General features: G+C 30.9%; 1 protein-coding gene across 4 annotated transcripts in view; it reads left to right on the forward strand.

Annotated features, from left to right (window-relative positions):
- The window catches only part of LOC108567446 (calpain-9-like), a 106,320-nt gene extending 90,032 nt beyond the window's left edge, over positions 1–16,288 (forward strand). For 2 of the 4 annotated variants that reach the window (XM_017927932.1, XM_017927929.1), the window contains 11 exons: positions 13,883–14,023; positions 14,088–14,262; positions 14,320–14,564; positions 14,618–14,790; positions 14,848–15,053; positions 15,107–15,264; positions 15,322–15,391; positions 15,447–15,671; positions 15,732–15,927; positions 15,984–16,039; positions 16,103–16,287. In XM_017927932.1, the coding sequence (XP_017783421.1) occupies positions 13,883–14,023; positions 14,088–14,262; positions 14,320–14,564; positions 14,618–14,790; positions 14,848–15,053; positions 15,107–15,264; positions 15,322–15,391; positions 15,447–15,671; positions 15,732–15,927; positions 15,984–16,039; positions 16,103–16,129 (1,672 nt within the window). In that variant the 3' untranslated portion in view covers positions 16,130–16,287. Of the gene's footprint in view, positions 1–13,882; positions 14,024–14,087; positions 14,263–14,319; positions 14,565–14,617; positions 14,791–14,847; positions 15,054–15,106; positions 15,265–15,321; positions 15,392–15,446; positions 15,672–15,731; positions 15,928–15,983; positions 16,040–16,102 lie in introns of all 4 variants that reach the window. The other 2 variants (XM_017927928.1, XM_017927930.1) reach the window with 2 other exon arrangements.
- The last annotated feature ends 191 nt before the right edge of the window (positions 16,289–16,479 follow it).

Consider the following 16,479-nt stretch of genomic DNA (forward strand, 5'->3'; position numbering starts at 1 on the left):
CAAGGGATATATTTCGAAATTAATAGCCGCGGTAGGCATTTATTTTAACACCCACTGCACAGCTGGAATACAATAACTCGCACGTCCAGCGATATATTTCTAGTTTACACCCACCCTCGTCTCTTTCTCTCGCTCGCAAATCCTCTCATTTTCAACCTTTTGCCTGCTCACTCAGATTATCCAATACGATTTTTGCATAATTAGCGCGAATTCCTCCATCTGAATCCTTGAGTATCCTTGAGGACCAGAAAAATGTTATTTAGTGCATCAATTGTAAATGAAGCGATCAGTTTGGATAGAGGATAGAGGAGGATGGATTGTGGATTCGCGTGGGCGTAGCGAGATTTCCCTTTTTCCGTTCTTCGCGTTCGCAAAACGAGAATGAATAAATCTCTCGAGGTGGCTGGTGCGAAAACAAGAAGAGGCCAAAAAGGAGAGAGCGAAATGGAAAAGAAAGGATAGGAAAACCTTGGAGGAAAATAAAAGAGAGCCCGCAACGTTCCGACGACTTATTAATCACTTTGTAAATAATGCTCATTTATATATCTATATATATGTAAAGTATATATATACATGTATAGATATATATGTATCCCAGGTCTCTTGCAGGAAATCAAGTGACAAGCAAATAAACAAACCAATCACTTAAACACCTCTCCGACAAGTACGGCCAGCGACTTTTGCTGCCAGCTAATTATTCCAGCACAACTAATTCACTTTATTTATGGATTTCGCGCTCTTACTACCATTTTCGCAATTAAATCATTCACTTAATTTACTTATTGTTCCCAGTTTATACGTGTAGTAAATGAAATTGAGACAACATAGAAGACTAGTCCTAATTAAATCTACCCACTCTATTTATCACAATAAACACTTTTTTTTCATTCATTTGTCTTAATTAAGAAATTAATTGTTTTTTACGTTTACCACATTTTTTGGAATACAAATGATTAATATAAGTAAGTTTAAGAAGTATAGTATATTTTTATGGTAATATTATGCAAATAATTAAATTTATTACTTCTAATTAATTAATTAATCATGTTCGAATAATTATTTTTCAGAATTGTTTAGTTAAGTTTAATTTTTTTTTATATAAAATTAAGAATCATAGATTAATTACTTAGCACATGATTCTCATTGAATATAAGGAATATAAGAATATAAGATTTGGTATAATTTGAATTTATTTTTTTTTGTTTATTTTGAAAATATATGAATATTCTACTAAATTTAATAGTTGACAAAACCAGTTTTTGAAGTACTTTACATTGTATTATTACTTTAGTACTCTTTCTTCTTCTCTTTCGATTAAATTAATCTGGTGACAGTGAAGCAGATGATAAATTAAAGACCTAGTATACATGATGTGCATTATATATACAAAAATCCAAGAACTGATATTGTATCAATGCTTCGACATTCTCACGCCGGACGTTCTTCCAAGATTAGGTGTCTAAGAACACATATCTGATGAACTTCTCAATACCCTCATCGGATACAGAGAGCGCTACCATCTACGGACTTACATCACCTCTTCATATGAACCAATAACAGAATATTTATCTGCAAATAATTCAAGTACAAATTAGCGGTGTTTGCTTTTATAATCCTTATTAGTAGTTTGTAAATAAGTTTCAGTAAAAGACATCAAGTTTCAGTTATATCAAATTGATAGTATTTTGATGTTAAATGCAGATCTACAGCAGATCCATCTTCACATTTGCTTCATCTACGCATGGTCATGATTTGAATACTCCGAATGATGATGATCACTAGTGTAGAGTTCTTAATTGAAGACACGTCTGCAAACAACATTACATAAATAAGTGCCAGATATTGGAGATAGTTATGGGGCCGTGATAAGAGCGGCCGTTACATAAATCGAAGCGTCTCGTACTTATTTTTTTGTTGCCGCTGCTGCTGTTGTCTCTTCCTTTTCCTAGTTTATATAAAATTCCTGCGAGGTTTAATTGCGCCGAGGAATTCGTACAATTATCTGGGAGAAGAGAAAATTTCCAGCAAATTTTCGAAGCGGTGGGAAAGTGCAAGGCACAATCAGTTTTCACGACATAAATCCGCATGTATCAGATTAAGACCGAGGTGAAGGAAGAGGAGGAGAGAAGGATACGAGCGAGCAGAAGAGGTGGACGAAGAGGATGAAAGGAGGAAAATAAAAAAAAATGCGAGCGGCTAACTCGTTTTAGTCTATTATCTATGCACTAATGAGTTGAAGCGCGAGCTCTCGGTACACATGAGATGAGGAGCCTCATCCTCCTCCTCCTCCACTCTTCTCTCCAGGTGCACCGATACAATTAACAACTTATTTTAATCCACATAAACCTTTCAATCGAAAATCTCCGGATCCATCAAATGGTAACGGTGGTCCGACGGGATTATCCATCTTCAGTTAATAGCCCGAGCAGAAAACTCGAACTAGATCAACTTGTAATTTGCAGATAGATATTGCATAACGACACGACTCCTTTAATCTCATTTGTCCCGGACCCGTGGTGCAGGTTGCGTTTTACCTTTTAATGGCCAGTTCTCACGACCAATATTATTACTCTTCCTCTTTTTATACTCTCATTCTCTCTCCATCTCATCTCCTCGTCTCCTCCACTCGAGATTTATTAATAGCTTTATTTGTTACAGCTGTAGTATTAAACTTATTTTCATTATATTTTTTCTTTTTCCGTATTATTTCCATTGAAGAATTTCTATCACATAATTACCAACAAATAATGTACAAAATTAAATTATTTATATATTTCATGTGGTGAAACGACAAAAGCGCACAGGATAAAAGCGTGATGTAACAAAAACGCACATGCTTGTTTACTGCGCGCTTTTATTATAGCGCCATAGTAAGTATATAACAATAATACTAAATAAAACATTAAGTATTTTCTGATTTTCCTTAACTTAATAAATCAAGTAGAAAACTGAGAATATTTATTTCTTAATTATCATTTTAATTAGATTTTAACGTTAGTATTATTTATGTATATATAAATAAAAACAGAGAAATTATTTAATTAAAATCCAGAAAATTTAATTTCTATGAAATAATTAATATAATACTAAAATTCAAATTGAAATAAATTAAAATTTTTGGTTGTAAAATTTGAAGAATTTTGTCCGCTATTTATTTTATAAACTATTCAATATATCTATTAATGATTTTGTTTCAATTATGAAGTAAATTATAAAAATGTCATTTTTTTTAAAGAAACTGTTAATTTCATCGAACAAAAGTTTGGTTTCAAAACAGAAATTGAACGTTTCTAGATGTACAACGCTTCACGCTCGATCGACGTTCGCTTTTCTTTTGTTTCCACGTACGTACATACGTTAGTCAATCAGTCAGTCAGCTGATGTTCCGTTTTCCTGGGAAACGATTTTCCCAAACCGGATCCTCGTTGATGCTGCTGCTGCATGCTTGCTGATCATTTCGACAAAAGCGTTTTGCTTCACACAACAAGAAAGAAAAAAAATGCAAGCGGCGATAATTCCTATCGCAACAGGTGTTGCGAGTAATTAAAGGAAAATGCATTATAATTATTCAAATTGTGATTGCAGCTGCGCTCGTAGAAGGTGTTCCTTCCAATGTATATTTTGCATGGAGCGGTAGAGAAGACCGTTCGAAGACGGATTGAATAATTGAATACAGACTTAATTGATTTACGTGCAAACAACGCTGCGATTATTTTGGGGGGAACGCGCACCACCGTTTTTCCAAATGTAGGACAAGTCCGTTTCTTCCTTCATAATTGCACAGCACTCGCAATTACAGTTAACACTTGAATTAGTATGTTTAGGTTTTAGAGAAGATGCTATATTCTTTGCAATGTCCTAGATGCAATTGCTATTTCCTTCTTTGTGGCTTTCGATCGTGTTTTCGCTATAACTGTACCTGTTTTATTATTATTATATGTTTTTTAAATATTTACAATCCATCCATTTTCAACATTTTTTAAATTAGTTCGCAATTAATAATAATGAATGGAGTTTAATAGTTGGCTTCTTTGTTTTACAGTTATGTGCAGAAATACGTATTACTTTTTTTATCTAATTAAAACGTAAATGGTTTAAAACGTTTCAGTTGTTGAGCTACGAGTGCGTTATCCATTATGTTAACTGTTGCATTTATATGTTAATCGAAACTCTGTTGTATTTCCTTGATATTCAAGAGAGTAATATTATTATTGTACTGTTACAATAATAATATTACAATTATATTATATTATCATATATAAAAATGTAAAGAGAAAAAAATAATGAAAGCTCTAATTAAATTATTTTTTGTTATAATTTAGTACAACTTTGCTAGTAATTTAAGTTAGAAATACATTTTGCTTATTAAGATTAATTAGTGTTGAGATTAGAATAAATTTAATAGAAACTAGGTTTTGATTTACATTTTTTCATTATTTATTTGAAACTAATAATTCTTTGCATTTTTTTTTCTATTTTCGTCTAATTTTTTTAATTTTTCTAATAAATTTATTCATATTTCTTAAAATGTATAAATTTACTAAAGGATATAATTTCTTCTTCTTTCATCAATTTTTTCATTGAAATTATTATAAATTTCAGATATAAAAATTTTCTTATTCTTATTTCTTAATTAATTAGACATTTCCTATTATATTTCTTACTCCAGTTTTAGTAAAAAAAAACATATTATTCAATTTTAAAGACATTTTATGTGGAAGATATATATTGAAACAATAATTTAATATATTAACACACAATTCCTTTATTTTTTTTATTCTACCTTTATTGTTTTCTTGTTATTTGATTTTTTATATTTTTATCATTTAGAAGCAAAACCTCGCATAATGCGGCTTCAATCAGTACGGATTCACTATAATTCGGCTTGAAAATTTCAAAGTAAACTAAACTTTAGCAAAAAATATCGTTTTTTCCCTCTTTACATTAAATTCCTCGATTAGTTTAGAATATTTACTTAACCGCACTATTCGAGGTTTTTTATTTAAAATTTATTGAACATTTTCTAAATACTATTTAGATTAATTATGTATGTTAATTGTAAAATAGTTAAATAGAAAATAAATAAATTTAAATGGAATTGTATAAACGGTACAATACTATAAACGGATCGGATGAAGAAATTGTAAATGTTAATGCTGCGAATGCAAATTAAACGTATATATATATTTTTGTTTAAATAAAATTCAAGAATCTCGAAGATAGATATTTATTCGGTATTGTTAGGTGCATATTGATGTGTGTGTGTGTATTTTCTTGTGGTCGGGCTCGGAAAGCGTGTTTAGAAACCCCCCGATGTGTGTGAATCAGGTAGGCAGACAATAACAAAATAAATAAACTTAATTATCATTAAATGGAAAGCAAATGCGACTAATTTCGTATTCAATGAATATTTTACCATTTCCTCGACTGCACACTAGTACATAAACAGATTGTTTCGTATTATATTGTCCGAGAGAGGAGAGGCACGCTCCAAAGCCAAGCAGATACATCTATTTATCGATCCAGAAATAATTTTTGAAAAATTTTCACTTCTCAAAAAATGTGTATCTAACAGTATTAATTCTATTGTATTTTATTATAAATCACAAGTTACTTTAATCTTATGATTAGAATTGTATTAAGACTTCATTATTTTATAAAATAATCATGCTACAAAGATTTAAAGTATTGAAATTAAAAGAAACAACTGTAATTTCTTCAATAAATTAAATATACTTTACATTTTTGATTTTCTATGAAATGCCAATTAAATCTCTAAAATTAGAAAACAAAAAGTATAAATTTTAAAACTAGTAATTTTATTGTAATTTACAGACAAATTTGATTAAATGTAAAACTTGAATATCTGTAAAACTAAAAAAGGTATGTTTTTTATTAAAGCTCCAATGAAATCTGAAACAGGAAATAAATTGATAATTTCATATTTGTGAGGCTCACTGTATTCTTGTAATTCACTGCCTAAATTGCAATGATAAAATTTTAACTGTAAAATCAATGTCTATAGATTTTATCTTGTTAATATCTTGAAAACAAGCAAAGTTAATTTAATAATTGAATGCTCCAATTAAAGCTAAAACTATAAGGAATTAATTGAATATACTTAAATGATTGTGAATCTCGTTGTTTTGTTGTAATTTACAATTTGCTAAAATGGATTCTTTCCCATGCATTAATGGCAAATTGGACCAATTAAAATTCAAATTATAAGAAATACAATTACTGCAATTTCATATGTGTAAATTACATCTAAATTTGTAACTATTGAATTTGAACTCTTGCAAAATGTCCAATGTCTATGGATTTTTGTTTAGATCTCAAAAAAGTAAGAAAATTAAGTTAATAGTTGAATGTACATGTAATTAAAGCTAAGACTAAAGTGATTAAAATGTATACATATATATATAAATTTGAGACATTTTTAATATTCTAGTCAAATTAGAACAACAAATTGAAAACTCGAAAAAGTATCTCTATATTTTTACTTATTGCTCAAGAAGTAGAAAATGTTTCTTCATAAATCAATGTATAAGGATCAATTTTGATGAAATTTCATAATTGTAAAACACATGGTTTTCTTTTAATTTATTGTCAAAATCAACGCGCGAGAAAGCAATATTTTTAGATTTTCTCGAAAACAAAAAATAAAGTAATTATTGAATGAAGAAATTTAAGCTAAAACTTTTTTGAATAAAATTAATAAAATAATTTATATCCTTGGATTTTTTTAACATTATCGGCAAATTTGAAACAATGTAAATTTAATGCTTGGGAGTATCTTTTATATTTTTGCTTATATAATGAAAATTAATATAGAGATCATACATTCAAAATACCTATTAAAGTGAACACTATAGGGAATAAAATGAGTATAAATGTATATTTGGGACACTCGAAGTTTTCTTAAAATTTACTGTCAATAATGATCAAACGATATGATTTAAATCTATTCATTCTTACTACATTTATGATGGAATCAATATTATAATATTACATATAGTTATCATTCATTTTTTTTGTAAATGTTAAACATTTTAAAGCAATTTTTATCATTTTTTGATAATTGTAACTTTTTCATACTACTGGCAAATTTGAAACTATATAAATTTAATACTTGGGAATAGCCTTAATTCTTTGCTTATATAATGAAAATTAATATAGATATATTATATATACAAAATACAAATTAAAGTTAAAACTATAGAAATGAGCCTATTTGCATATTTGGGACACTCATAGTTTTCCTGAAATTTACTGTCAATTTTGATCAAACGATTTGATTAAAATATATTACTTTTTACTACATTTGTGATGGAATCAATTATCTTATTATATTGCATATATTTATGCTTCATCATCATTTTTTTTAATGTTGAACATTTTAAATGAATTAATAACAATTTTTGATCATTGTAATTTTCTTTCACATTACTGGCAAATTTCATACAAAGTACATTTAATACTTGACAATAGCCTTACTTTTATGCATATATATTGAAAACTATTATAAATAGTTCACATATTCTAAACACCAATTGAAGCTTACACCATAGGAGATAAAATAAGCCTATTTGCATATTTGGAACACTAGAAGTTTTCTTGAAATTTACTGTCAAAATGGATGATGGTATCAATAATCTTATTAAGTTACATCCAGTATAAAATACCATAAACCAAGACCTTTTTTTGTAAATTCATTTGTTCATACCTCGAAATGTTTAACATTTCGAAGAATGAAAAAAGGAAAAGTGACTAAACGAGATGGAGAGTCGACCTAGTGGTGTTGGAATGTCCGTCTGGCAGTAATTTATTTATGCAAAACCTTGCAAATACAAGTCATATTAACGAGATACGCTTGGATCCTCGACTGGGATCTATATTGGAAATCTTAATGCCCTCCATATATGTCAATCTTAATATTTCACATGGCGAATGCGTGCACTTACGAAATAAATAAGTAAGTCAGTGAGCAATTTGAGCGTCCTGGGAATTGCAGCAAATTAAGTGGATCCTCCGACCCGATAGAATTGATTGATTTCTACGGTCGGAAAGCTATGAAAGAAGGAGAAAGAATGAAAGGAGATACACAGACTAGTGCATCGTGGAATGGTATGGTTGGTAGGTAGGCTCAATAAAAGTGCGGATTCCCCGCCGTCATTCCATATTATTAGTCAGTGTATGCAGTAATAACAACTGATCGAGATAATGTACTTATTGCGCTGATGCATGTGATCAGAGCCTCGTTACGTTTGTAGAACAACTGCGCTTATAGCACTTACTCTTCGTCTCCTTATTAATAATAACCCCTCTTCCATCTATTATATAAAACCACAATCACACCAACGGCATTCCTCGCGCATACACACATCAATTTCTGCAAACTCCCTGAGAACGGATTTTAGAGATGAAGTATATCTTTAATTAATTGGAAACTCTGCATCTTGTAATAACACCTAAATGTCAAATAAATCCGCTCATCCGATGGAACTAAAGCTCTAATTAAAATTATACCTGAATCACAATGATAAATGAAACTACAAACTTGTAAAAGAAAAAGATCCTATTTCAAATAATCAATTTACAATTACCTTTATATTTATGGTAATTAACATTCATATTCAATCAAATCTTATTTAATTATTGTGAAAATATTTTTCAAGAATTTATCATTGAAAAGGGTAATTGAGTTTCCAAATGTTTCTTTTGTGAAAACAAAGGTATTTTATGTAATTAAATACAAATACTTCTTACGTAATTAAATCAAATGCAAATTGAGTGGCATCTCCAGCAGAGACTTGGATTAATTAACACTCGCAGTCGAATTGCGGCATTAGCGATTTAATTTTATGCTTGGCGTAATTGCATTTATTTCCTTGTAACTATTATATAAAAACATAGGTTATATATATAGAGAGCGAAGAGGGATTGAAATTCTACAATAATAAGTGATGATACGATCTACGTAATTCGTTATTTCCTGAAGAGCGGTCTCGATATTATTACAAGGTCTCACATATATAAAAGAAAAAAAAGGAGGATGTGTTTACTCTCTTTCTGATATGCCAATTTCTCGTTAGCCATTAAATTACCGGTAATGGCGGAAAATTTATGTATTTATTTAATCGATCAACTGGTATTCCATATAAATATTTTCATTGCTTTATATTTTCTACCTTTACACAATATCTAGTTACAACTTTTAATTAAAGTCATTTTAGTTTCACTATTGTCTGTTTAATAATGTGAAATCAATTACTCAAAATTACATAATTTGAAGAAAAAAAATATGAAAAGATACTTTGATTTTATTATATAGCAGATTTCTGCTTTCAAATTGAAATTTCAAATATAATTATAATTACTACCGTAATGAACAAATTATCAATCTATTTTTTATTAGTTTGGAAATGACAGCTGTCATCTTGTGTCAAATCGAGGAATTGGTGAAATACTCTGGACAATTGGGTCGCAATATAACTACTAACAAATATGTTGGGTCACATGAGAAAAAGGTTAAGATTTGGAATGTACCCATTATTGTCTATGGCAGCGCTTCAAAACCTATTGGGTCTAGATATAAAAAATTAATTGGTTCGGAAATGACAGCTGTCATCTTATGTCAAATCAAGGAATTGGTGAAATACTCTTGACAATTGGGTCTCAGTAAAACTACAACAAATATGTTGGGTCACTAAAGAAAAAGGTTGAGATTTGGAATGTACTCATTATTGTCTATGGCAGCGCTACACAACCTATTGGGTCTAGATAAAAAAAATATATTGGTTCATAAATGACAGCTATCACGTAATGTCAAATCGATAAATTGATGAAATACTCTTAACAATTGGATGGTAGTATAAATACAAAGAAATATGATGTGTCACAAGGGAAAAGGTTGGAAATTGGAATATACCATTATTGTCTATAGCAGCGTTTCACAATCAATTGGGTCTAGATAAAAATATGTATTGATTCTGAAATGACAGCTGACACCTTATATCAAATCCAGGAATTGGTGAAATACTCTTGACAATTGGGTCGCAGTATAACTACAAACAAATATGTTGGGTCACAAGTAAAAAGGTTGCGAATTGGAATATACCATTATTGTCTATAGCAGCATTTCACAATGTATTGGGTCTAGATAAAAATATTTATTGGATCGGAAATGACAGTTGTCACCTTATGTCATATCGAGGAATTGGTGAAATACTCCTAACAATTGGATGGTAATAATAACTACAAAGAAATATGTTGGGTCACAAGAAAAAAGGTTGGAAATTGGAATATACCATTATTGTCTATAGCAGCGTTTCACAACGTATTGGGTCTAGATAAAAATATTTATTGAATCGAAAATGACAGTTATCACATTATGTCAAATCGAGGAATTGATGAAATACTCTTAACAATTGGGTCGCAGTATAACTACAAACAAATATGTTGGGTCACAAGGAAAAAGGTTGAGAATTGGACTATTATTTTCTATAGCAGCATCTATTGGGTCTAGATAAAAATATGTATTGGTTCGGAAATGACAGCTGTCATCTTATGTCAAATCGAAGAATTGTTGAAATACTCTTAACAATTGGATCGTGGTATAACTACAAGGAAATATGTTGTGTCACAAGGGAAAAGGTTTGAAATTGGAAACCATAGTTGTCTATAGCAGCGTTTCACAATCTAATGGGTCTAGAAAAAAATATGTATTGGATCGGAAATGACAACTGTCACCTTATATCAAATCGAGAAATTGGTGAAATACTCTTAACAAATGGATCGTAGTATAAATACAAAGAAATATGTTGGGTCACAAGGAAAAAGGTTAGAAATTAGAATATACCATTTTTGTCTATAGTAGCGTTTCACAATCTATTGGGTCTAAATAAAAAAAATGTATTGGTTCGGAAATGACATCTGTCACCTTATGTCAAATTGAAGAATTGGTGAAATACTATTGAAATCCATCCCAGTGTTGCAAGTGAAAAATATTTAGAAACTCTTATATTGATGAAATAACAGGAATTAATAAAAATACATTGAATTTATAAATAAATAAATATCAAATAGTAAAATGTAAAAATAAAATGTATGAATTGTAAGAAAGATATAGATAGGAAATATGTATTGTTTACTATAATAATACAGTTATTTTCAATAATTATTATCTGTTTCTCATATAAGCGAAGTGATTTATAAATTGTATCAAAACTGTTATGCAGTATGAAAATATTCCATAATTTACAGTTGGTTTGTTGGAATGATTGCATTTGATGCCGTGGAAAGAAAATATCTTTGAAGCTTCAACAATAAATTCTTTATACGTTCGCATCGTGAGTTAGGTCAAGTTCATGACCATTGAATGAGGAGGGGAACCGAGAGAAAATGATCGTCGGATTTTTTTTGTTTGTTTGCTATGAAACGTAATAAAATTAAATAATTTTAAATATATTTCACATAAATTTACTTAAATCACGATTATTTGTTCAAAGAAAACTTCAACGAAGAAACAACGCACGGATTTCGTTGTTTTCCTCTTGTAAAATGGAAATAGTTGTAACGTTCCATATTGTATATTATTCATTATAAAAGAAAATAAATGCATTTTAATAGTAAGAAACTGTAAGAAAAAAATTAAACAAATAAAAAAAATCTTATTAATTGTCAGAAGTTAATTAAGTTTACCTAAATTCAAATAATAATTGTATTTATAGAAAAAAAATTCGACATAAAACTGTCAATATGAATAATTTGTCAATTATCAAATTATCCTTCATTGAAATATTTGTTTTCTTCATGATTATTCTTGAGTATTTCAAGACTAATTATCACTCAAGTATTTCAATTGCATATCTAATTGACGTCAATTGCCTTACAGTTTTCTTCCCACATAATCGATAATTATCCGGTTGAACGAACTTCATTCATTTCTTCCACCTTCGTTTAATTTGTCTGTCCAATATAATTAGTATTTCGCATGAGAATTTATAGTTTATTTAAATTTTCCAAGTTTATATAAAAACTCTTTCAAAATTTCTTAGTTCAGTTCTTTTAAATCTTCAAAAATCTTTTGTAAAAATTTCTCCAATATTATTAGTATTTTACATAGAAAATTACAGTAAAAAAACATTTCCATTTATGGAAAAAAAAAAACCTTTGTAAAAATTTAGTAAAATTTTTAAGTTTGTTTGAAATTTTTTTTATATCTTCTAAGTATTATTTACAATTCAGTAAATAGTAAATTTGATCAAATTTCCAGAAGATAAATCAAGAAGTTTCAATAACAAAATACATTCCAGTGTCATCTCTTGATTTCTTTCAAAAACTATTGATAGGTAGTTTTAACATTAAAGATTTTAAAATTTGTTTTTTGCGAAAGATTTGTATTATTTTCTTTGTATTTATAATTATAAATATAGTATTATATGTACTATATAGAATAGAGTTGGTGTTTCTATAGTGAAGGAATCTGATGGAAATCTGGATTGAGGCGAGAAAAGGCTATGGTTAGTTGAGAGGAAAAGTGGAAAGTCCTATTTAACTATTTCAATTATTTTCTCATGTCTCTATAAGCATAAGTAGTATCTGTGGTAATCCTTAAGCACACTCGCATGCCGAAGACTCCAGTAGGCACCTTATCACCCGACAACCGATAAATCTAATTAAATGGCCAGACCTGACCAGAAGACATTGCATGCAAAACTGCGCTCAGAGGAGGAGAGACAAAGACGAGAAAATCATAAACTAGCCGGCCCTTTTTTTTCACTCTCTCTCTCCGTGTCCCATACCCCCTTCGGAATTGATAAAATACCGTGAAATTATCTTCGCAGATAGCTTTAATTAAATATTTGTACTACATGAACATGCGCTGCCGTTCCAACAGCCTCCTCCTCCTCTCCACCTCTTCCTTCTCCTCATTGCATCCACCTCGTACTAAGGCCGAAGCCGTCTCTTCATCCTCCACCCAGCATGAGAACATTTCTTTGTTGTCCGGCCTTTTAATTGAAGTCAACATCTATATATGTACGTGTCCTCTCTATATATATTATATATAAATGTATTTGTGCGTTATTCGCATACTTGTTAAAAAAAACACCTTTATATCTTCATACAGAAGGTGAGCCACTGATAATTTAACAATTAAACCGATCGGTGCCAATTAATTAACTATTTTTGTTATATTATTTTCTTTCTTTATTTTTTGAATCACGCACGTTATATTATTTTCTATACAAAGTAAGTGCATTCCCGTAGCCTTCAACACTTCACACACAGCGGAAACATGCGAAGAAAAGAGCTCATCTCTGCACACGTTAATGCACGGAGCGAGAGAAAGAGAGAGGAATAAAATAAAGTGCTCACGATATAATAATTACTGACATATATAAATTGATGAGCGCTCGTTGGAGACCCGTTGATAAATAAGCCGACCGAAAAAATAGTAACAAACAAATAATCAATTCTGAACCATTCATCAATGTTCTTAACGTTTGTATTTCAACTCGATTTATTAATGATTTTCAATTGGACCGCACTAGTTTCTTACGTGGAATTGAAAATCGTTGAGACGGCGGTGAAGCTGCGAGATTATACTTGATACTTGACAAATAACTTGTATAGATGCAAGTAAACTTGAAAACCTTACTTAAGCTATGGTTGTCAAAGAAACAATGCAATTCACTCAATATTTTACTCAACAAGCAATGGATGCCATGGATACAATACACATCACTTAAGTACTTGTCAGTTGACGCAAAATTGACAAATTATTTGACTAATATTATGATTTTTCAAAACTTGATAAAATCTAAATTTGTGATATTGGAAAATATACCAAAATAATTAAAATTGTTTATTGTTTCAGATTCAGGTTTTGGCATTTTGGTGAGTGGCGTGACGTAATCGTTGATGACAGATTGCCGACGTTCAAAGGACGTTTGATCTATCTCCATTGCTCAAACACAACAGAATTTTGGGCTGCCCTTTTGGAGAAAGCGTATGCAAAGTATGCACAAATCATGCAATCATTCAAGTTGAGCTTCTTTCAAATTATTTCGTTTTTTGCTTAGGTTTTACGGCTGCTACGAGAACCTGACTCAAGGATCTACAACCAGAGCTCTTCAGGATTTGACCGGAGGTATAGTCCAGAGTTTCGGGTTGACGCATCAAGACAGATTCTTGACTTTTCAAGTGCTGAACAGCGCCGTGCCCAGATCTAGTCTGTTGATCGCTACAATCGCTGCTGTATGTTAGATGTTAAATGATGAATTTCAGTTTTGTAATATAATTGTTTGGTTTTAGGAGAAGGATAATAAGAGGCAACTTAGGTTGAGGAATGGTCTGATAACTCAACACGCTTACAGCGTAACTGGTTTGGCTAGGGTGCGTGGTGCTAACGGAGAGACTCCTCTGGTTAGGCTGAGGAATCCTTGGGCTAGAGGAGAATGGACCGGTCCGTGGAGCGAAAGATCCTGGGAATGGGATGGTCTTTCAACAAGGGACAAGGAATTGTTGAGTGTCCGGGTTACAAACGATGGGGAATTCTGGTACATTATTTGCTTATTTTTGATAAAATCAAATTGATAATTGTTTATTTTAGGATGTCTTTCGAAGATTTTGCCAGACATTTCACTCAATTAGATTTAGTGCACGTGGGACCTGACGATTGGATGATGGAGGCGGCTCTTCACTCGAAGCAACCATGGAGGGCCGTTTTGGCCCGCAGAAGATGGCGCGGCGGTTACAATGCCGGTGGAGGACCCAGTTACATAGGTAACACGTTCACAAGTAAAATTCTTTGTCACCTTTGAGAACTAATTTGTATTGCAGAAACCACGTCCATGAATCCGCAATTCCACGTGCAAATTCCGAGGACTTCTAGCAACAAATGCCACGTCGTCGTCTCTGTGACCCAATTCTATGAAACCAACATCATTGATGCCAAGAAAAAGAAACCGTTGTTCGCAATTGGTTTTGCCGTCTACGAGGTTCCTCATTCCATGCAGAGGTTAACTCCACATTTCGTAGCTGAACAAGTAACATCTTCAATAGTTTTTTATTCAAATATACTTATTTGGAAACATTATAGAAACCACTTGATGTGACTAACCATTCAGTAGCAAGAGAGGTAGTTACCTTCTTCACGTTACCGCCAGGCGATTATATTGTAGTCCCTCAAACCAACATCCCGAATTTAGATGGGAAATTCTTGCTGCGCATCTTCACCGATGAACAAAGCAATATTTGGTACTTAAATTTACTTGATTAATAAACTAAATATTATAACCATCAACAATATTTTAGGGAAGTGAATGAAGATAACATGGTAATAAGGAATATATCGTCTGAGTTTCAAGAAGAAAATCCAGCATTGGTACAACCATTTAATTTACATTTTTACTAATAACTAATCAATAAAATTTTTGCAGGCGGATAACAAAACGATATTTCCAAAGCTGTTGGTGAAATACCCTCCTGAAGTAGATGCTAGTCAATTGCAAAAGATCCTGAAATCGCACTGGAAAACTTATTTATCAGAGAAGCCCAGCCTCGAGCTCTGCAGGAGTTTAATCATGCTCAGAGATTACAACATAAGCGGCAGGCTCAATTTGCTCGATATACCAGTGCTGATGCAGATGCTGCAATTCTGGAGGGTACGAAAACAAACACCAAATCAGCATTTTCTTTTTAATATTAATAACTTTGAATTTCAGTTGGCGCTTCAGAAATTTGAAAGAGGTCATCACAGCGGGAAAACTTCCAGCTACAACTTGAGGGCATTACTTTGGGAATCTGGTTGTACTGTGAGCAACAAAGTTCTGGAATGCCTCGTGCTGAGATTCGCCAAAAACCGTATACTAACAACCGAAAATTACGTAATGGCAATGGTCAGATTGCATTTGGCTCACGGTAATCCCTTATAATAACAGTATCAATAAATTTAACTTTTAATTTAACATTTTCAGAGAGATATCATAGCTTGGACACTAAAATGAAAAGCAATCCGATTTCTTTAGAAGAAGTAAGTGGTTTTCACATATTATATAAACTTAAACAATGATTTTTCTTTCAATTGATTTTGCAGATGATTCTAATGACAATCTATTCTTAGATGACTTTAATATTGAATTCCGAATTCCTTATAAACCAAAGAAATTGCTTCATCTACAGTTAAAGTGATTGATGTACGTTAGTAGAATTGTATATTATTATTTGTTCGTTTAATCATGATACATGTAAATAATACTTAATTAACATTCCGCATTCAGTTGGAGGTAACAACAATTTAAGTGATATTACTATGTTTGTTTATTACATATTTAATTCTATTAGAAAAATTATGAAATTATATATATTTATAGAGTTTATTTATTTTTGTCTCTTCATAATTATACTAATTGCAATATTTTCAACATGTTTATAGACTGACGATTATTTTATTAATGGATGTATTTAAATATA

This window comes from Nicrophorus vespilloides, unplaced genomic scaffold (genome assembly GCF_001412225.1).
Source record: "Nicrophorus vespilloides isolate i.1.1-1 unplaced genomic scaffold, Nicve_v1.0, whole genome shotgun sequence".
NCBI classification, from domain to species: domain Eukaryota; kingdom Metazoa; phylum Arthropoda; class Insecta; order Coleoptera; family Silphidae; genus Nicrophorus; species Nicrophorus vespilloides.